Source organism: Ahaetulla prasina, chromosome 4 (genome assembly GCF_028640845.1).
Source record: "Ahaetulla prasina isolate Xishuangbanna chromosome 4, ASM2864084v1, whole genome shotgun sequence".
Lineage (NCBI taxonomy): Eukaryota > Metazoa > Chordata > Lepidosauria > Squamata > Colubridae > Ahaetulla > Ahaetulla prasina.
In genome coordinates, this window is record NC_080542.1 from 143927650 (window position 1) to 143951029 (window position 23380).

At 48.5% G+C, this 23380-nt stretch overlaps 1 protein-coding gene across 1 annotated transcript; it reads right to left on the bottom strand.

Moving 5' to 3' along the window:
- Positions 1-3711: 3711 nt before the first annotated feature.
- LOC131198284 (uncharacterized protein K02A2.6-like) lies at positions 3712-20020 on the bottom strand. The gene is made up of 7 exons (XM_058182771.1): positions 19929-20020; positions 12656-12762; positions 10274-11052; positions 8419-9673; positions 7596-7765; positions 7225-7266; positions 3712-4362 (listed from the first exon to the last, which is right to left on the bottom strand). The coding sequence occupies exons 1-7, from the start codon at positions 20018-20020 to the stop codon at positions 3712-3714; spliced, it is 3096 nt and encodes a 1031-aa protein (XP_058038754.1).
- Positions 20021-23380: the final 3360 nt, after the last annotated feature.

The window sequence follows — 23380 nt, forward strand, 5'->3', positions numbered from 1 at the left end:
TTATGGGGGACCGGGTCGATGGCTACTGGGACAAGTCCTCCAATTGACTGGGCCGTGTTCCTATAGGGTCCGGTTGGAGGACGGACGAACTTGGAGATGTCATGTGACCCAGCTGCGGCGCCGACCCGTCCCTGACATGAATGGCATGCCAGACTTACATCTACAGGATCACGCGACACAATTAACAGACCCGGCACCGGAGCCTGCACAACCAGGCCTTACTACAAGAGCCGGCCAGAGCCCTACCAGGCACCTACCATCGGAGGACACTCAACCCATAAAACCCGCCAGAGCGTTCTCATCGGAAAACTTACCTGGTGTTTCGGACGCTCCTTTGCCTAGCATTCTGACCCAGAGTCTGGTGACGCGGCCTCCAGTGGAAGCGCAGGGCAAAGTTCCTTCTCCTATAGCCATGCCCACTCCAGAACTAAGATGCTCAGGGCGGAGTCGGCGCAGGCCGGCGTATTTAACTGACTACGCCTGCGCCATCCGGGGGGAGAGGGGTGTTATGTCCTCGCGGTTACGACTGTTTGCAGCCGGAGTTTGTTACTAGGGTTCTCTGATTGGCTGTGGCGCGAGCTAACAAAGAAGCGGGAGATTGGAGAGTTTTCATTGGTTCCTTCTGCCTGACAGCCGGCTATTTAAGCGGCTGTCAGACAGTTGCTCTCCGGTGAGTTTGCTATGTTGATTCCTTCTGTTGGTTAACTGTTAATAAAAGGTTATTGTTGACAAGCCGTCTGAGGTGTGCCTTTGTTCTAAGAACAGAACAGCTACATTATAACATCCATAACAAGTTCTATACCAGGTTTGTGGCACCGGGGGGGCAATACACTCCGGAGTCCATGGCCCCGAGGGTTACTATATGCCTTTCCTCCTCTTCATGAAATTTCAGAACCTCTGAAAGTTAATATGGGTGAAATGTGCCTCAAAGAAAAAATAAGAGAAAACAAAGAGAAATCTCATGAGTTGGAGATTCAAAAGGAAGTGTGTTCAGGGATTGCAGAAGCTCTGAAAGTTAAGAAGTGGGCGAAGATGTCTTTCAAAAAAATAGTAAGAGGAAACAAAGAGAAAAATCATCAGTTGGAGATTCAAAAGGAAGTGATTAAAGTTTCTGAATCTCTGAAGTTACTCAGGGGCCCCAGGTGATTCTCAGAGACAAAATAAGAGGAAACAATGATAAATTTCATGAGTTGGAGATTCAAAAGGAAATCTCTACAAAAATTTCAGAAGCTTCCTGTCTTATTCTCCTGGGGATTAAACAGTCCTTGTGGGATGTTTAAAAAGCTGCTCCCCTTTTAACTGACTTTTTCTCAAGCACTGTGTTACGTAGAGGGTGGAAAGAATGATTGAGGCGAATGGTTCTGCTCAAACAACACTATTTAATAGCAACAGGCAACACTAAGAACCAGTGGCAACAACTGGGGCTGACAGCTCTTATATATGCCAGCTGTCAGACCCGCTAGCCAATCAACAGTAAAATAACTCCTGCTCAAAGCGTGTAGCCAATAAGAATGGCGGCTTAGTTTTTTTTTTTATTATTTACATTTATATCCCGCCCTTCTCCGAAGACTCAGGGCGGCTTACAGTGTGTAAGGCAATAGTCTCATTCTATTTGTATATTTACAAAGTCAACTTATTGCCCCCCCAACAATCTGGGTCCTCATTTTACCTACCTTATAAAGGATGGAAGGCTGAGTCAACCTTGGGCCTGGTGGGATTCGAGCCTGCAGGAATTGCAGGCTGCTGTGTTTTAATAACAGGCTATCTTACAGCCTGAGCCACCACGGCCCACCAGTTGTCAGGGCGGCTCACCAAACATAACACCCCTTTTCCCCTGGATTGAGCATGAGTAGTCCTGCAGGTACGAGGGACGCCTGTGTACACGTCCTGAACAACGTATGTCTGGAGGCAGGGGAGTTTCCTGCGCTGCCAGTTGGCAGTCTGGTGGCACTGCTGAGCACTCCGCCGGGTCCGAAGCTATAGGTGAAGGAACGATGTTAAATTGTAAGCATTGCGATGTTCTGGTATCGTCGGGAATGTGCGTGGTCAAGCCGGAAGCTGCGGGGATGTTGACAGGGCTAGGTATGGCCATCCGTGGGGCATCCTCTCTGTTGGCCAATTGACGAACCGACTCACCCCCGTAGTTGATCTACATAGCGCCGCCAGCTCCTGCCATCTTGGAGCTGGATCCTATAAGAGCAGGGACCCGTTACACTAGTTACTGACCCTGGTAACCACCGAGGCTCACCCCCAAGGTTCGGAGCGTAGACAGAGTTCCCTTCATTAAAAGTTCTGGACGGGTGCAGATAGTCTGGGGGGGGAGGGGTTCAGCCAAATAACTAGGGTGCTGTTCTGTCCTCCCTTGTCTCCGTCCGAGTGATGGCTTAATTAGCCAGCACTATTAGCTCTGGCAGCAGAATAGCCAGTGTCTGCAAAGAGCCTCCATTATCTTCCACGACGCTGGTGAGTCACCCAGAAACAAACTTCGGCTCTTAATCAGTGGATTTACCTGTTACAAAGAGACACAGCAGCTCTCGCTGCCCTTTATATCCTGTGGGGTGTGGCTCCATGACTCAGCACTTCCTGGGCCTGCCCCACCCTTGCTTCTGTTCCCTCCTCTCCTGCCTACAAAACCTAGGGTTCAACCAAGCCTGATTGCCGACAGCTGGGTCTGCAGGCGTGGCCTGGGTGGGGGGGAAGAGTCAGGGGATGGAGGCCTCATTATCTCTTCCACCTGGCCTGTTTCTGGCTCCTGGAGCTGAGCCAGGGAAGCCAGTGCTCCTGAGGTAAGTCCTGACGGCCCTCCCCCTCACTGTCCAAGTCACTTTCTGGCAGCAGGGCCAGCTCGGGAGGCGCAGACACAACAGGTGCAGTCTATCAAGGGTAGTACGGAGACGGCATCCCATCAGTATCTCACCCGGGCTGTGGTTAGCTTGCCACCCCCCTGGTTCCAACCTGGCCAAAGCCTCCTTGGCCAACCAGACGACCTGTTCTGCCAACCCATTAGAGGCCAGATGAAAAGGGGCAATTGGGGCATGGCAGATGCCATGGGTGGCCAGGTAGGTTTGAAAAATGGCAGAAATCAGCTGCGGCCCATTGTCTGAGACATCAGGGAGCCCATGAGTGGCAAATAATTCATCAAGAACCCTGATGACAGCTTTAGACATAGTGGTGGACATGAGAACGACCTCCATCCACTTAGAGTAAGCATCCACCACAATAAGGAAAGTGTGCTTCTGGTACAGCCCTACAAAATCCAAGTTAATTCACGACCCCGGGGCCTTCGGAGTTTCCCATTCCCGGGGAGCGGCGACCAGCAGAGCTGGCCGAGAGAGTTAGCATCTCTGACACTCGGAAACCCATGCCACGATGTCATGATCAATTCCGGGCCATCAGACATAACTCCTGCTGAGGCCCTTCATCCTGACAATACCAGGGTTGCTCTCATGTAAACGGTACAGTACAGAAGTCCGAAATAAGGCGGGGACCACCACCCTATGTCCCCACAATAAACATCCCTGCTGGACAGACAGCTCATGCTGGCGCAAGTAGAAAGGCGAGAACAACTTGGCCTCCTGTCCCAACGGCCAACCCCGTCGAACCCAGCTCAAAACGTGGGACAAGGTAGGGTCGGTGACAGAGGCTGCTGCGATGTCAACGGCCGACAAAGGGGCCTGCCAGTCATTGAGCCAAAGGGCAGACAAAGCAGGGTCAGGGCTTGCCTGGCCGATAGACCAATGTATAATCGTAAGTGGCCAAGAAAGTAGTCCAGCGGGACAATTGGGGAGAAAGAATAATGGGTGTCTGTTTGTCCCCTGCCAACAGAACTAACAAAGGCTTGTGATCTGTCACTAGCTCAAATTTGTGGCCATACACATAGTCATGAAAGCGCTTCACAGCTGCCACAGCAGCCAACGCCTCCCTATCAATCTGACTGTAATTCCACTCCGTGGAGGACAAGATCCTTGAATAATAAGCAATTGGAGCTTCCAAGCCATTTTGGAGCCTATGGCTCAAAACAGCCCCAATCCCAAAAGGAGAAACATCAGCAGTCAGAATGAGAGGAAGGCAAGCGTGATACAGGACAAGGACAGCAGAAGACGTGAGCAAGTCTTTAACTGCTTGGAAAGCAGCCGACTCCAAGGGGCCCCAGGTCCATGGCAAGTTTTTGTCCAGCAGTCTGTGGAGAAGTTTGGCCACAGATGCTTTATGGGGCAAAAACATGCTATAAAAGTTTAAAAGGCCTAAAAAAGCTTGGTGAGCTGCCTTGCAAGAGGGAACGGGGGCGTCTTTGATGGAAGCCAATTTAGACGGAGTGTGGTGAATGCCTGAGGAATCAATCAGATACCTCAGGAATTCAACCTAGGAAACCCCAATTACACATTTAGACTTCTTTAACTTGAGGCCAGCATTCTGAATGCATGTCAAGATGGTCCAAACCCTGTTGATGAGTTCTCCCCGGCTGGTAGCTGAGATGAGAACATCATCGAAATACAGCACAACCCCAGGCAACCCCTGTAGCCACCATCCATCAAGTTTTGAAACACCCCTGGGGCTATGCTAATGCCAAACTGCAGGTACCGGGAGCTGCTGGTAAGCCTGAGCTAAATCTAACTTGGCAAAAATGGAGCCAGAAACCAGAGTGGAGCAAATGCTGGCCAACAGGAACAGGATAAGGATTCGCCTGCAAGGTTCTATTGAGGGTGCATTTAAAATCTGCACAGATGCGGTAGAGCCATCCTGATTGAGCGGAATAATGATAGGGGTCTCCCAGCTGGAGTGGTCAGTAGGTTCCAACACTCGTCAATCAACTTATCCAGCTCAGCATCCAACTTTGGGCTTAGTGCGAAGGAGACATGACGAGGCTTGAGCCTAATTGTTCTGTCTCCTTCTCCACTTTGGAGCAACAAGCTGGCCTTCAGCCAGTGGATTCACGGCTCTTATCAGTCCTGGCAGAGAAATCGCAGCTACCTGCCAAAGTTCAAACAAATGACTCACAGAGTAAGATTTTCAGCTCTCTTTGAAACGGTTCGGCTAATTTTTGCTTCCCATGGAATGAAAGCAGTCCCAAAGCTCCTTATATATTCTGTGGAGTGGGGCTCCTGCCCCACTCTTCCTTTTGATGACGCCGCCTCTCTAATCTTCTGAAACACGGGTCAAGCCAAGCTTGATTATTATTATCAGCTGGGTCTGAAGGCATAGCCTGGGGAAGGGAGGAATCGGAATGACGGCCTCATTACTTTCTCAGACTGGTCTGGTTCTGGATCCTGGAGCCGGGCCAAAAGAATTGGTGCTCCCGAGGTAAGCCTTACCGGCCCTTCCCCCTCACTCTTGGAGTCACTTTCGGGCATGGGACCAGGTTCAGGGGCTGGAGTCACAACACTAATGGGAGCCACCCCCAGGTCCAAATTTAATGAAATAGGGGTGCCCACATATTTGCCGTTGAAAACGTCAGCAAACTCATCATACAATGATTCATAAGCAACTTCTGTGATGGAGTGAATGCCAGAAATGCCATGGCCCAGGGAGCTAAACCAATCCATTTTCCTACTCTTTTATTGATTATGAAGGCTACTCCATTTCTTCTGAGGGATTCTTGCCCACAGTAGTATACCTGATGGTCATTTGAATTAAATTCACCCATTCCTGTCCATTTTAGTTCACTGATTCCTAAAATGTCGATGTTCAGTCTTGTCATCTCTTGTTTGACCACGTCCAGCTTATCTTGATTCATGAATCTTACATTCCAGGTTCCTATGCTGTAAATATCTTTACAGCATCAGACTTTATTTTCACCACCAGATACATCCACAGCTGAGCATCCTTTCGGCTTTGGCTCAGTCGCTTCATTCTTTCTGGCGCTACTAGTACTAGCCCTCTGCTCTTCCCCAGTAGTATATTGGACATCTTCCAACCTGAGGGGCTCATCTTCGGCATCATATCTTTTTTCCTTTTCATACTGTCCATGGGGTTTTCATAGCAAAGATACTGGAGTGGGTTGCCATTTCCTTCTCCAGTGGATCACGTTTTGTCAAAACTCTCTTGGGTGTCCCTGCACGGCATAGCTCATAGCTTCATTGAGCTAAGCAAGCCCCTTCGCCATGACAAGGCAGTAATCCATGAAGGGAAGGAGTCCTTAGCAGGGAAGAAATCTGATTTCTATCTAAATGAAAGAGAAGAATAATGTTCATGCAAGTCCTGGCATAGTCAACATATCTCCGTTGTTGTGTTGTAGATGTTATAGGAGGGTCTAGATTGTTCTCCCTGAACGTTTGCTCTCCATTGTAAGTTTTTTTTCCTCAGTAGAAGGGGGGAAAATTCTTCTTTCTTTCTAAAGGAAAGTTGAAGCCTAAAGGCTGGGTCTTTATAAATACTACAGGGCTTGTATAATGATTAAAAAGGCTTACCAAGAAGTGTCCTATTAGTTGTGATTTATGGATAACAAGCTACTTATTTACATATGGCCTGGATTATTTCTCTCCATGTAGTTTTTGAACCCTGCAACTAAGATGCTTGTTCTCACTTACCAGTTTTATCTATTTGCAAAGATTGAGCTGAAATATCCCTTAGCAAGACTGTCATTTCACCATCGTGCCATACATCAACCCCAAACCAGTGGTGGGTTTCAAAATTTTTTACTACTGAGCACCTTAACTTCACAGGCAGACATGGTCAGCAGAACGGGCGAGGATTTGAGATTTATAGCATTTGGCCCGATTACTTCTACGACCCTTCCTGGGAGTCCTCTTGGCTCACCCCTATAATATGAGGCATAAACTTTGTCCCCTTTAATGAATTCCCTAGTGATTCCTGTGGAGTCTATGGGGTTTTCAGGTGAATAATTAAGCTGTAGTCTACTCAAATTAGTTTGTAAATGGCAGCCCATTAATAGCTCCACCAGGCTCCTATTAGTAGTGGGGCATAGTGTGGCATGCAACAGGTATTTAGCTACCTTGATCTGCCAGTCCCTGGGTCCCATTTTAGCCAATGCCTCCTTGGCCGAGCACACTGTCCTCTCTGCCAATCCCCTGCTGGATGGTGGAACGGAGTCACCAAGACATAGCAGATTCCATGCCCTGCCAAAAATATTTTGAAATGTGGTGAAATAAGCTGTGGGCCATTGTCAGACACTGGAATGTCTGGCAAAGCATAGGTGGCAAAGATTTTAAGTAAGTCCCTAACTATTGCCTCGGTGGTAGTGGATGCTATTAACAACACCTCTACCCATTTAGAGTACGGATCCACCAGGACCACAAAGGTCTGACCCTGAAAGGGTCCAGCAAAATCTAAATGCAATCCAAAGGTTTTTCCACTCTCTTAACGGGCGCAGCAGGTGGCGCTGGCCCTGACTGCTGGCAATTTGGGCACCTCGACCCATTCAGTAGCAGCCTGGTCAAACTTAGGCCACCACAGGTAACTCCTTCCCAGGGCTTTCATCCGGGTGATGCCCGGGTGTCCTTCATGTAAAACCTGTAGAATTTCCTAAGAGCTGGGGGAACTACCACTGTATTTCCTCAAAGGAGACACTTCCTCTGTACTGACAATTTTAATGGGAGAAACTGCGGCTACCTGTCTTAAAGGCCACCCATACGCACCCAGTTCAGCACTTCAGTGAGGACCTGATCTTTAGCTGTGGATCTAGCAATATCAGAGGCTGTCAAAGGTAGCTGGAAGGTCTCTATCAGACTGATGGAGGCGGCTGGGACTGAGTCTTCAACGATCCGCGGGCCGCAGCTGAGAGCATCTACATGCCCAATGTTCTTCCCTAGATGGTAACAAAACGTGTAATTATACTCTGCCAGGAAGAAAGCCCATCTTGACATTTAGGGAGATATGTATTGTGGGGTTTGTTTGCTCTTTAATATAGGGTGAACCCAGCGACTAGGCTGGGGAAAAATCTCTCTTTATATACAGTTTAACCGGCGGCTTCAACCAATCAGCAACGTGCTTGTTTCCCGCCAAAACATTTAAAGATACATAACACTCCTCCCCTCCCAGAAAACAACTTTACCTATATTTACATATTATTTACATGTTATTTTTCGACGTAGTCACGCAAATAACTTGGGCGTCTCCTGATTCTTTCGGACCTGCGCAGTTCAGTCCTTGGAAATGGGTTTAGCTGGTCGGAGGGGCTGTTTGCTCCTCCCAGCTCTTTCTCTAGGCCATCCGGCCCTGGATTACTAGTAGACTCTTTTTCTAGGCCATCCGGCCTTGGATTACTTGCAGAGTCGTCCCTGCTGTTTCCCACGGGAACCTGATGGCGTCGCTGGACCTCCGGGGACTCAGATAAGTCTTTCGCCTCTCCCGGGTTAAAGTCAGCTGTGGGTTCAAATAATGTGTGGTCAGGGTCTGTTTCATTTAGCTCGGATTGTTCGGCTATTCGTTTTCTTATTTGATCTATGTGGCGCCTCCATACTCGGTTGTCTTTTAACTCAACTAAGTATGACTTTGGACCGGTTGCTTTTATGATTTGCCCTGCTAGCCAACTTGGGCCGTCCCCATAGTTGCGTGCCCACACTCGGTCGCCTATTTCCATTCCTCTAGTTTTTCCAAGTTCCCCCTGGTAACCCTCTGGTGTGTACTGGGGATTTAAACGGTCTAGTGGGCACCGGAGCTTCCGTCCCATCAATAATTCGGCTGGGCTTCTGCCTGTTGCGGTGCTGGGGGTTCTATGCTGGACCGCTAGAAAGAAATCTATCTTTGTTTGCCAGTCGCCTGGCTTGAGTCTTGACAATGCCTCTTTTGCGCTCCGGACGGAACGCTCTGCAAGGCCATTCGACGCAGGGTGGAAAGGCGCAGAGAGGGCATGCCGGATGCCCGCATCTGCCAGGTATTCCTCAAACTGTGTTGCCGTGAATTGCGGGCCGTTGTCGGATACTAGCGTGTCGGGCAGCCCGTGGGTTGCAAACAGGTGCCGTAGGGCTGCGATTACGGCCTCGGCTGTCATGGATCTCATGAGAATGATTTCCAGCCATTTAGAGAAGGCGTCGACTACCACTAGGAAGGTTTGGCCGTGGAAGGGGCCAGCAAAATCAATGTGGATTCTCGACCAGGGCCCTTGGGGTTTTTCCCATTCCCTGACTGGGGCCGTTGGGGGTAGTGGTCTAGATTCCTGACAGGCCAGGCATTTCCCTACCTTCTCAGCAATTTCTGAGTCCATTAGGGGCCACCACACATAGCTTCTCGCTAGCCCCTTCATCCTTACGATCCCTGGGTGACCCTCGTGGAGGAGGTCCAATACCTTTGCCCTCAATTTCTCCGGGATCACCACTCGATCCCCCCATAGCAGGCACCCCCCTTGAGCCGATAGTTCCCCACGCTTCTTCTCAAACTCCTTAAAACGCTCGCCCGGCGCAGCGGGCCACCCTCTTTGTACCCAACCAAGTACAGTTCTCAAGATAACGTCCCGGTAAGATGCCCGAGCCACTTCCTTAGATGTGACTGGGCCAGAGTCCAGAGAGTCAATTAATAGTACGGGCGTCCCCGGAGTGGGGTCCTCGATTGCCCCTGGTAGTGGGCACCTGCTTAATGCGTCTGCATGCCCCAACTCCTTTCCTGGTCGATGCTGCAGTTTGTAGGAGTAGGCGGCCAAAAAGATAGTCCATCTGGTCAATCGGGGTGAGAGTGCCACAGGCGTTGGGCGGTCGCCAGCCAATAACCCTAACAGAGGTCTATGGTCTGTGACAATTTCAAAGTCTCTGCCAAATACGTATTCGTGAAACTTCTTGACCCCTGACACTATAGCTAGGGCTTCTTTATCCAACTGGCTATAGTTCCTCTCGGTTGAGGACATCGTTCTGGAATAGAAGGCTATTGGGGCTTCTGTGCCATTTGGGAGTCTGTGGCTGAGCACTGCCCCCACTCCGTAAGGGGAAGCGTCACAAACTAGAACCAATGGCAATTTGCTGTGATACTGTATTAGCAAGCTATTGCTCGAGAGTAGGTTTTTTACTGCTTCGAAAGCCTTGGCTTCCGACTTCCCCCAAGACCAGGCAGCATTCTTTCCCAGCAATTTATGTAGCGGCTCGGCAATCGTTGCCTTATTTTTTAAAAAGACCGCGTAAAAGTTCACTAAACCCAGGAAAGCCTGTAGCTCTGTTTTGTTTTTGGGCGCTGGAGCCTTTCTTATTGCCTTGACCTTGCTCTCGGTGGGGTGAATTCCCTCTTTGTCAATTCTGTAGCCCAAGAATTCTACGGATTCTACCCCGATTTGGCATTTGTTTACTTTAAGCTTTAGACCGGCTGACCGGAAAATGCCCAAAACTTTTCTCAATCGCTCCCCCAATTCCTCTAAATTTTCTGCCGATACCAAAACATCATCGAAGTAGGGAACTACCCCGGGGAGCCCTTGCAACAGTCGCTCCATTAAATTTTGAAATAGACCTGGTGCCACACTCACCCCAAACTGTAACCGGGTACACTTGAAAGCCCCCCTATGAGTCACGATCGTTTGGGCTTCGGCGGTGGTTGCGTCTACGGGTAGTTGTTGATAGGCTTGTGCTAAATCTAATTTAGCAAAAATTTGCCCTTGTCCCAACGAGTGCAGCAAGTGTTGCACTACGGGAACTGGGTAAGCGCTCTTTTGCAAGGCTTTGTTTAACGTTGCCTTGTAATCAGCGCAGATTCTAACTGACCCATCTGGTTTCACTGGGGTGACGATTGGCGTCTCCCATTTGGCATGGTCGACTGGTACCAGTATTCCCTGCCTTATTAGCTTGTCTATTTCCTTATCAATCTTGGGCTTAAGGGCAAAAGGTACCCTCCTTGCTTTTATCCGGATAGGGGCTACCTGGGGGTCTAGATTAAAAGAAATAGGGGTCCCCTTGTACTTGCCCAGGCAGTCCTTGAACACATCTTCGAATTCACTCATGAGTGCATCTTTAAGGTTAACGTCACTTCGGTAGATGCCAGTCACTCCCATGCCCAATGCACGGAACCAGTCTAGTCCCAACAAACTTGGCAGGGTCCCTTCGACGATCGTGATGGGCAGGGTCTTCTTGTGTGGTCCGTACTCGACTCGGACGGAGGTGGTCCCTCGAACAGGGATGCGATTCCCTTGATAGTCGTGGACTCGTAGCCGTTGTGTTTGCAGGTTTCGTTTTGCTACTGTTGGCAAAGCTTTCGCAAAAGTGTCCCAGGACATGATTGTGATCGCTGACCCGGTGTCCACTTCTAGTCGGCACAGCACTCCTTCTATTTTGGGTTTGGTGAAGATTTTCTTCTCCACCTTGGTTGCGGCGCGGCCTATGATCACGGTCGTTCGATTCAAGTTCGCGCCTTTTTTGTTTGAGCCAATCACGGGTCGCCTTGCCGATCCCGCGCTCTGATTGGTTGGTTTGAATTTTCGGCGGGAAGGTTGGGGTGCTCGACAGACTTGAGCCAGGTGCCCCTTCTTCTCGCACCGCCGACATGTAGCGTCCTTGAATTTGCATTGTTGACGCGGGTGTTGTCCTCCGCAACTTCCGCATTCCTCCCGGTCTTCTTTGCCACGTTTCTCGACGACAAACCCTTCCTCATCCTCGCCGTCTGATTCGGTCTGGATCTCTTCGTGGTGCACGGGGTTGATTTTGTGCTCGCCGGTGTGAGTGGCTTTTGCGGGGTCTCCGCCGCTTGGGTGGACATTTCATGCGCTCTGGCTTCGTCCAGAGCGTTTGCCAGCGTTAGATTGCTTTTTGATAGCAGCCGCCTCCGCAAACGCATGTCTCTGACCCCACGGATGAGTTGCTCTAACAGCGCCTCGTCCAAGTCTCGGTACCCACAGTCCTTGGAGGCTTTCCTCAGGGCGGCCATGTAGTCGCTGATGGATTCGCCCTCTAGCTGTCTGCGCTCTCCAAATTCAAAACGCCGCACGTATTTGGACGGTGTTGGCGCGAAATGGTTTTTAAGCAGAGTTTGCAGAGTTGGCCACGATACCGATTGTACCGGCGTTGGCTCTGCCAGGGCTTCCGCGATGTCGATGACCTCGGGACCGCAGTGGCTCAGGAAATATGCCCTTTTGCGATTGTCGGGCACCCCTTGCAGCTCGTTTGCCTCGAGGAAGCTCTCGAAACGGATCATGTACGTTCCCCATTTCTCCCTGGATGGGTCAAACGGTGCGGGCGGGGTGTAGCTGGCCATCGTTGCGATTTCACCCTGAACTTTGCTGGGTTCGGTTCTTTCGTGCGTTCAGCTCGCTCCTGGTGCTCTTAACCTCGAGATCCCACCTTCGTCGCCAGTGTTAAGTTCGGGGAGTAATGACGCAGGAGACCAGGGTAGTGACAACAGCTCTTTAATATAGGGTGAACCCAGCGACTAGGCTGGGGAAAAATCTCTCTTTATATACAGTTTAACCGGCGGCTTCAACCAATCAGCAACGTGCTTGTTTCCCGCCAAAACATTTAAAGATACATAACAGCATGGCTTACAGCAACTTCAGGCTTGTCTTCAAAACGAGAAACCGCGAAACAGTCTCCTTGGCGGGCAGCCGGTTTTTTAAGGGGTCTTCGGTTTCTGGCAGGCTTGTTAGTGTCATCGTTGGCTGGAAGGGTTGCTCTGCAAACCCTGGCCAGGTGCCCTCTTTTCCCAAAGCAGCGGCAGACGGCTATCTTGAATCTGCAGTGATTCCCACCACAACCTAAACAAGGTGCTTGGGGTTGTTTGCCATTGAGCTCACACCTTCGCTTGTGAGTCAGCTTGAGGCACCTCACCTCTGCATCTTCCACAGAGGAGGTCCCTTGGTCGCAGTCTTCATAGTGGATGGACAGCGGGCGGAGCAACCATCTGGAATTGCTGAATTTCTGTGGCAGACCGCTCAGACATTTCAGCTGCTATTGCTTCATCCAAAGCCATCTGGAGGTTCAGATCTTTGCGCGCAAGGAGACGACATTGGAGTCTTAGAACTTTAACTCCACAGACCAGTTGGTCCAGCAGCATCTCATCTAGCTCACGAAAATCACATTGCAAGGTGGCAGCCCTCAGAGAGGCCATGTAATCATTAATTGACTCTTTCTGCGCGCACTGGCGGAATGCATGCCTGTGGGCAATGTAGGATGGAGTTGGAGCATAGTGGTTTTTTAGTTTCTCCACCGACGTTTCCCAAGTTAATTCGAAGACCTGCTGTGGGGTAGCTAGGGCCCTAGCGGTTCCAAAAACTTCACTGCCACAGGAACTAAGGAAATACCCCTTTTTCTTGCACTGGATAGGTCTGCGAGGTCGTTTGCTTGCAGAAAATATTCAAACCTATCAAGGTAGACGTCCCATTTCTCAGCGATTGGGACAAAGGGGGAGAAAGCCGGCAGTAAGACTGACATGGTCAGTGTCGTGCGGGGAGAATGCCTTGAGACGACCTTTCATCACTAGTGACTGTAAGCGCCTTTCGCTTTGGGCACCGTCAGCTCTGTCTCAATGACTTTATCAGCTATTGCTTCAGGGATCCCACCTTCGTCACCAGTGTTCTAGTTCGAGAACCAGGTAATGAGAGGCAGAGACGTGGCTGAATGCAACAATTCTTTAATGGCTAACAAGTTCAGCTAACAATAACAAGGCTACTCGGCACCCGCTTGAGACACTGACAAAAAGCCGCTCTCTGACAGCTGCTTAAATACCGGGTTGTCAGACAGGGAACACCAATAGTGGTACTTGCAATTTCCCGCTTATTTTGCTGCCTGCGTCTCAGCCAATCAGAATGGTGGCAACAGGCCCGGCTGAGGCAGGTCGTAACTGTGAGGACACAACAGTCAGCATAGTCCGAGATCTCCCAACAGGTGGTCCGGGGCCAGAGTGGGAGGCCTCTCCACTGAACATATCTGCAGCCAATGGGAGTGGCATTTCTGGCTTTCTAAATGGATCACCCCCTCTGATCACAATGATCCTTAGCTTGTATGCCTGGAGCCATTCCAATCCCAGCAAAATAGGGAAATAGCAAGCAGTCGCCAAGTAAAATTTCAATTGTTCTTTGAGCTCTTCCCAGAGGTTTTGCAGAAGCTGCCATGCCTAAATTCAACTATCATATCCAAACTTTAATTTTTAACTCTTTGCTTGTAAGAGACCCTCAGCAGCGCTGCGAAGCCTTTTCCTGGAACAAAAGAGGAAGGAACCACATGGGCCCCACAGAGGAGAAGGGAGGGGAGGGACATTCACTGACAGCTTCTCTCAGCCTGTCATTACTTCCGTGCTATAGTGATCCCTATTTTTTGTAGCTCTGTATTTATTGGTATCTTACTAATAGCAATTTTTAATCCCTAGGAAACAATTACATCAGGGAAAAGAAAAATTGACTCTTGAGTGCAGGATCTGCAAAGAACGTTGGATGTCTGATTACTTTTTCATGCAGTACAAGGAAAGAACTGGAGCCATTCCAATCCCAGCAAAATAGGGAAATAGAAGCAGTGACCAAGTAGAATTTCCATTGCTCCATATGATTGCTGTTAGAAATTCTGTTTATATATAGCACTACAGTACAAAGTGTACAATCACCATGGACTGCGCTGCTTAACTGTTTTAACTGTAACAGGAAACTCCTCAGAACAAAAAAAACAGGGTATATACTATAGATTATACCTAGCAAACTTACAAACCCTGCCTGAATACTATTGTAGTTATTGCAAATTATACATTTCAACAATGTATTCCAACAATTGTCCATGCATACCTGGAGTGAAGTGGTGAGCAGCTAAGAGGTGGGTTCTAAATTTTTTTACTACCGGCTCTGTGGGTGTGGCTTGTTTGGTGGGCATGGCTTGGTGGTCATGTGACTGGGTGGGCGTGGCCAATTTGATGTCACTCATCTGAAGGGTTAGGGTGTCTGGCTTCTCCTCGCCTCAAAGGTCTCAACAAGATACAATTTTCCTGTCTATTTACTACTACTGAACATCCAAAATATACTATTTAATTCTATGTATATATGCGATATGTGTACATACATATTACATAGTATAGTGTGTATAGGCACACACCTCTCCTAAAACTATAAATATTCAACCTCACTTACTACATGTGGAAAAACACACCCAGAGTCCACTTTCTGCCACGCATTTAACTATAACTTCTGTGCATTTAGAACATTACACACACTTTCAGATATTCTTCCCTAGCTGGCACATGACTGTTAGAGCCAAGAAAGATCATGGATTGAGTAATATGTGGTGAAACTCACTTAACGACGCTCTTGCTTAGCAACCAAAATTTTGGACTCAATTGTGGTCATAAGTCAAGGACTATCTCTGCCTTCCTCTGCATGGCAGCCTTGTCCTAGTAAACTCCTTCTCCTTTCTGGCAATTTTCCTCTCTGTTAGAGGTATCAAAATAATCCAGACGATGTAAGGTTTCCTGCTGGAGCAGGGGGTTGGACTAGGCCTTAAAGTCCCTTCAAGCCCTACATTGCTGTCCTGTTTCAAAGCGTCTTCTGAAGTGCCAGGGTTTGTGTTAAGTTCGGGCAATGAGGAGGCAGGAGACAGTCATTGTTGACAACAGCGCTTAAGTTACCGTATATACTCGAGTATAAGCCGATCTGAATATAAGCCGAGGTACCTAATTTTACCACAAAAACTGGGAAAAACTATTGACTCGAGTATAAGCCGAGGGTGGGAAATGAGGCAGCTACTGGTCAATGTAAAAAATAAAGATAGAGCCAAGTAAAATAACATGAATATTTATTTGAACGAAAAACAATAAAAGTGCAAAAGGGGGTCCCCAAAAAGAATATGGTATCAAAAATACAGTATCTTTAAAAGTAACAGCAACCAAGCTAACGAGAGCTAAAATCCCTCAAAACTGGAGTTCTCCTCCTCCTCATCTGTTTGTCCAAACAGAGCTTCAGCTACTTCAGCTTCTGTGATGTTATCCGCATATCGTTGTCGCCATCACTGAGTTCACAGTCGCCATCATCACTGCTGTCACTCTCATACAATGCGCTGTCTTCACTGCCATCCATAGCATTACTAATGCCACATTTCTTGAAGGCACGTTGCACCATGTCCTCTGGAATATCTTCCCATGCATCACGAACCCACTGTGCTATTAGTTCTATGTCTGGCTTTCTCAGATTTCCAACTTTTGTCAGACGAGCTTGACCAGATGTCATCCATTCATGCCACATCCTTCGCACACGGTCCTTGAAAGGTTTATTTAAACTGACATCTAGGGGCTGTAATACAGATGTAAGCCCACCTGGAATAACGCCAAAGTGACTTGAGATGACTTTGCCAATTTTTTTGTCATCAGATGTGTGGGCTGTGAACATATCACAAACTAACAGTGATCTTCTAGTCCAGTCCCCACTCCTCAAGCAAGAGATCCTATACTGTTTCAGACAAAGGATTATCCAGTCTGTTCTTTAAAAACCCTCCAGGAATGAAGTGTCCAATAAGGTTCAAAATGCAAGTAGTCCTCAATTTAAGACTGCAATTGAGCCCAAAACGTTGTTTTGTTATTTTCCCTAACTGTATGTATCCCCTGCCCCCATTTTACGCCAGGCTGCCATCAAAGCGAAGCACGGCTGAATATTATTATTATTATTATTATTATTATTATTATTATTATTATTATTATTATTATTATTATCATTATCATTATCATCATCATTATCATCATCATCATCATCATTATTATTATTATTATCATTATTATTATTATCATTATCATCATCATCATCATCATTATTATTATTATTATTATCATTATCATTATCATCATCATCATCATCATCATTATTATTATTATTATCATTATCATTATTATCATTATCATCATCATCATCATCATTATTATTATTATTATTATTATCATTATTATTATTATTATATGATGATGATGATTTTTTTGCATTGGACAGAGCGAGCTTCAGTTTACCAAACTTTGTATCTTTTAATGAAACGTGTTAGTCTGGAAGGGACTGTTTGAACTCACAAAACACTTGCAACTTTTAGTTCCGTGCTGAGGATTTTTGGAAAGCAGCCCAGCAATATTTATTTATTGCTCGGACTGCTCTTATTTTCACTCCCCCTTTTCTTTTCTTTTCCTTCCTCCTCCTCCTTCTCTGCCTCTCTTTCGTCCCCACCTCCCGGGATCCTTGCGGGTCGAAGGTTCTGCCCTGCCTTACACCAGCCGCCCACCTATGCCAAGGTCTCCTGGCTCTTTCGCTCTCTGTAAGCAGCGGCTTCTCGGCAGCGCCGCCCCCTCCCTCCATGGATCGGCTCCTTCCCCAGCACTGAAGGCATCCTTAGGAATACACCTCCACCTCCAGGAAAATAAAAGAGGCAGAGAAGGTAAATCGCCCGCCCGTTCGGAAAGGAAGGAGAGGACTCCAATGGAAGAAGGAGAGGAGAATTACCAATAACAAACACAAAGCGCTGGGTTAGAGGTGCCTTGTCATGTACAAGGAGATCAGAGAGGCAACCACCGCGAAACAATAATCAGACTCAAAGCAGGCTGCTTATTTGCCATTTGCTCTGGGTAGAACGGGTTTTTAAAAAAATTGGTTTGGAGAAGGAAAGCTAATTTGCTGATCTGCGAGGTCGGTTTCTTTTGCCTCCTTCTTCTTCCTCCTCCTTCTTCCCACCCTAGCTTGCAATGCCCCATCTCTCCTCCTCCTCCTCCTCCTGCCCCCTCTCGGATTCGGCGTTCATTTCTTGCCTTTGCGGAGCGGAGGTGTTGGGGAGGTTTGGGAATAGATTTGGCAGAGGAGATTACCGTAATTTTGCTCACTGTTTACGAGCAAGTCTCGGGTTACAATGTTCACTCGGGAGTGAAACGCAAAGTATAGTTAGCCTGAAAAAACTGAACCGTGTGACTGGCGGGAGAGAAGGACGGCGCGGGAGGCGGGGAGAAATCGTTTGTTCTTGCCGTTTTCTCCGCTTTCAAGAGGCTTTTCTTTTCACCTCTTTCTCCCCACCTCCCCAATTTCCATAGGGGAAAAAAACCTGGGAAAACTTGGCAAAAATAAAATAAAATAAAAAGTACTGAGTGCAAATGTTTTTTTATACTGTAGTTGGAGTTTTCCACGTTTCTTTTCACATTCAAGGCAGCATTCTCCCCATCCTCACTGCTTTTCCAAAACATGCTTTGAAACCTTTGCATTTTATTGGGATGTATTCGTGACAAACGCCCCCTCCGCCCCCACCGCGGGCAAGAGGAGGACGAGTGAGAGGGGGGCGAAAATGTCGAACGCCCCCTCCGCCCCCGCCCCCTCCGCCGACCACCGCCGCCGCCATCAAAAAGCGGCGGAAGAAAACGCTGGAGGCCAGCCACCGCCCCAAAACGAGCCGGCCGAGCTGGCAAAGCATGCCGGCAGCATTTGGGCTCGTCCTGCCGGCCCAGCTGTTCCCGAGGGCAAAAAACCCTCTCCCTGGGTCGGCTCTGCAAGGGTAGACTCGAGTATAAGCCGAGGGGGCGTTTTTCAGCACAAAAAACGTGCTGAAAAACTCGGCTTATACTCGAGTATATACAGTAATTGTGAGAACCCAGCAAAAGCAACTGGCAAACAGCCCTCTTTATATAGTCTTTTGGCTGAGGCACCAGCCAATCAGAAACATGCTTTTTCCCGCCCAAATTTCTCTCCAATAATTCAAATACATAACACTCCTTCCCTCCCAGAAAACACTTAGTCAACTATTTACATATTATTTAAAAACGTAATCATGCAGGTATTCTGGGTGTCTCCTAAGTCTGGCTGACCTGCACAATTCATTCCCTGGTGGGGAGTCGAGCTGGTCAGAAGGACTCTCTGTTCCTCCCAGCTCCTCCAATTGGCCATCCGGCCCTGGATTAGTAGCAAATTCTTCGCTGCTGGCTTCTGAAGGGATTGTGGGGCATCGCTGGACCTCGCAACTCCCAGCTAAGTCCTCCATCCACCTCGGGCTTGAGCTAGCTGTTGGTGTAAGCATTTGGTAGTCAGGGCCTGGTTGTTCGGTATCAGTTTTGGCTTCTAGTCTTCTCCGTAGCTGATCTATATGCCTTTTCCAGACCCTCCCATCTCCCATATCGACTACATAGGACTTGGGACCTGTCACCTCATGAATTGTCCCTGCCAACCAAAGGGGACCATCACTATAATTTCTGGCAAAGACATGATCACCTGTTGCAAACACCCTTGTTTTGTCTCTGGTTGTTGGATACCCGTCAGGGGAATAATTTGGATTTAGTCTATCTAATGGGCATCGGAGTCTCCATCCCATTAACAACTCCGCTGGGCTGCGGCCAGTGGCCACGCAAGGTGTCCCATGCTGTACGGCTAAAAAGGTGTCAATTTTGGTTCCAGTCCCCCAGGCTAATTCTGGACAGTGCCTCCTTGGCACTTCGTACAAAACGTTCTGCAAGGCCATTACTAGCCAGGTGGAAAGGCGCCGAGAGGGCATGTCGGATGCCCATCTTGGCCAAGTAGCTTTCAAATTGAGTAGCAGTGAATTGAGGCCCATTATCCGAGACCAGTGTGTCTGGCAACCCGTGAGTAAATAATAGTCGCTGCAAAATCCTTATCACTGCTTTGGCTGTTGTGGTTTTCATCAATATTATTTTTAACCACTTGGATTAAGCATCAACTATTATTAAAAACGTTTGCCATGAAAAGGGCTAGTTCTTTGTCAATTTTGGGTTTCAGGGCAAAAGGGACCCTCCTAGCCTTAAGCCTAATCGGGGCTATTTGTGGATCTAAATTAAATGAAATGGGGCGTTGGCTTACCTGAACGCCCCTTCTTGGAGAGGGGGAAACAGCCATCAGGTCTGGGTTTCCTCTTCTCGCGATTGGACCGGGTCTGCTGTAATTTGAATTCTCATTGTCCCCACCTCCTGTCCATCACTAGTTTTTTGGCGAGGAACTGATTGCAGACTGATGTGTCGGACTGAAACGAAAAACAATTAGTATTCTCCCACCCCCCAAAGACCACAGTCGCCATGGGTGGGACTGATGGCCGTTTCCCCCTCTCCAAGAAGGGGCGTTCAGGTAAACCAACGCCCCGTTCTCCATGTCGGGGGAAACGGCCATCAGGTCTGGGACATACCAAAGCTCGATGTCCGTCCGGATAGGAGATTGGCGACTAGTCATTGCTTGTCTTGATGCACAGCCTGTAGCACTCTTCTTCCAAACGCGGCATCTGTCGATGCAAAGGCATCTACCCGATAATGACGGATAAACGATGAAGGAGTGGACCACATTGTGGCCCTACAGATTTCCTCGATGGACGCTTGAGTACTCCAAGCTGCCAAAGACGCGGCACTTCTAGTGGAATGAGCTGTGATGTTCCTAGGAATTGGTAGAGCCTGCTTCTCATACGTTGTAGCAATAGCCGCTCTAATCCAACGGGCCAAGACCAATTTGGACACCTTTGCCCCCATCGAAGTCGGTTGGAAGGATACAAAGAGGGTTTCCGTCTTTCTGAATGCTGACGTTCGAGAGATGTAGATCTTCAATGCCCTTCTCACATCCAGCGTGTGCCATGCCCGTTCCAAGTGATGGGAAGGATTAGGGCAGAAATTTGGAAGCACCAGCTCCTGAGACCGATGGAACCTGGTATTGACCTTTGGGATAAATACCGGATCCATCCGGAGAATCACTCTATCTTCCAGAAACAGACAAAGGTCTTGGTGAACCGAAAGAGTTCAGAAACTCTCCGGGCTGAGGTAATCGCCACTAGAAATGCCACTTTCAGAGATAAGAAACGCAGTGATACCTCTCTTAGAGGTTCGAATGGGTCCTTGGTCAATCCTGTCAGGACTGCATTCAGCTGCCATGTCGGGAAACGATGCACCACAGGTGGATTAATATTAGATGCACCGCGCAGGAACTGATGGATCAGTGGTTCCCTGGCCAGGGAGAGTGTCCTCCCACACCTCATGACTGAAGATAGCGCCGCTACCTGCCGCTTGAGCGTGTTGGGAGCAAGCCCTATGTCTAGACCATGTTGAAGGAATGCTATAATGTCCAAGATGGACGCTGAGATAGCCTCTCTGTTGTGATTCTCACACCAGGAGACAAACGTACACCATGTGGCATCATATATTCTCTTGGTAGAGTCTTTCCTTGCCGCCAGCATGGTGGGGATGGCCCGTTCTGGGACCCTGGCTGCCGTTAAAATGCGTCGCTCAGTCTCCACACGGTTAACCGAAGCCATTGTGGATCCGGATGTTTGACCGGTCCCTGGCACAACTCTATCTGCTCGTCCGGAATTCTCCATGGTTCTTGGGTCGATAATGCCCTGAGATTCGCAAACCAAGGCCTCCTGGGCCAATACGGGGCGACTAGGATAAGTTCTGCCCGCTCTGTGAGTAGTTTGCGTATCACCCTGGGTATGAGCGGAAGTGGTGGAAAAGCGTATAGAAGGCCGGCCGACCACCTGCTGCGAAGCGCATCTAACGCTTCTGCTTCAAATGAGAGGAACCTCATCAAGAACCTTGGTACCTGGTTGTTGGTCATGGACGAAAAAAGGTCTACTAGCGGGCGCCCAAAGCGGCACGACAATTCCTGGAAGAGTCCTGAGGTTAAGGACCACTCCGCCTGGTCCACTGTTTGACGACTGAGGGAATCTGCTGTCATGTTGACTGACCCTGAAATATGGTCCGCTCTCACAGAACGCAGATGTGTCTCGGCCCAATGACTAAGGCATAAGGCCTTGGTCAGTAAGGCTCGAGAGTGGGTGTCCCCCAATTTGTTTACATGAGCTTTCGCTGTCATGTTGTCGGTAAGTATCAATACATCTTTGTCTAGAATGAGAGTTCCAAGAAATTGATACTTTGTTGAGTCTCTAGCGGAGACCACTTGCCCTGAGTCAGGTGCTGGTCTAGATAAGCCCCCCATCCCGACAGGCTGGCGTCTGTCGTAATCACAATCCGTGATGGTTCCCTGAAGTGGGAGCCCTTGGTTACTGCTGATGAGGTCCACCATCTCAACGAGTCTATTACTTCCTGTGGTAGATGCACTCTGCGGTTGGAAGCACTGATGAGGTTCCTTTGATGAGGCAAGAGGAACCATTGCAGAGGCCAACTGTGGAGGCGAGACCATGGGACAATGTCATAGGACGAGACCATTTCCCCTAACAACTGAGATAGCTTCACCAAGGGAATAGATCCCGCTCTACTACAATAAATTGCCAACTCGGAAAGGCTACTCTGTATGTCCTCAGATAAGAAGACCATGGAATCTAGTGACTCTATTCTCGCCCCCAAATGTAGTATAGATGTAGATGGGATCAAATGGCTTTTGTCTTCATTAATAGAGAATCCATGTGATTGTAAAATGTTCAAGGTGAGTGTGATATTCCTCTCTGCCTCCTCTGTAGAGGATGACATAATAAGTATATTGTCAAGATAGGCTTGAAGCCTAATGGGGATCTTGTGAATATGAGCCAATAATACCACCATAATCTTGGTAAAAACCCTAGGGGCCGAAGAGAGCCCCAAGGGCAAGGCTCTATACTGGTAATGGGAACCATAGTAATAGAAACGGAGAAATTGACGGTGCTCTAGCTTGATAGGTACGTGTAAATAAGCTTCCGTCAAGCCAATAGAAGCAAGTAAATCCCCCGGCCGAATACACTCCAAAATGGTACGCAGAGAGTGCATTTTAAAGCGGTGATAGGCTATATATCTGTTAAGGGCCTTAAGGTCGAGAATAGCTCTCCAACCGCCCGACGGTTTTCTCACGACAAAAAGGCGGGAGTAAAACGCCTGTTTATACTGGTTGCTAGGTACCAATTCTACCGCCCTGATCTGAAGGAGATGGAGAACCGCCTCATCCATCAGTTTCCTGTTGCAACCATAGGAACAGCGTGGACACCGTAAGAAAACCGTAGGGGGGCCGGAGAGAAACTCTAGAGAAAAGCCATTGCATATCGTGTCCCGAACCCAAGCATCAGTGGTGGAGGACTCCCATCGAGAATAGAAATGGGCCAACCGGCCTCCGATGGAGAGGTTGGTAGGGATACTATTTATTGCAGTTGGATTGTTTTCCCCGCCCTCCCCGGAAAGACCTACGGCTGAATAATTTTGACCCTGATCTGACCTGGTTACTTCCATTGTAACCCCCTCTTGCGGAGGAGAAACGCTGAGATCTTTGTGTGAATCCCCCAGACTCTTGGCCATGAAAGGAAGGCGTCGAAGAGGGACGAAAATAAGGCTGAGATCTGAATTCCCCTTGTCTGGAAAGTGAAGACATGACTTTCTTTTTATCCCGTGTCTCCACTAAGATGGGGTCCAGAGAGGCTCCAAATAGTTGAGACCCTTGATAAGCTGATGAGGCAAGCCGCCACTTGTTTCTGGCATCAGTGCGCCAATTTTTCAGCCATAACAGCCGGCGGGACATGATTGTGGAGCCAATGGATTTGACGGAGAATCTGGATGAGTTGAGGCTAGCATCCGCTGAAAATTCTATTGCCGCAATGACTTTGTTGATGTCTTGGTGGGCCCTAAC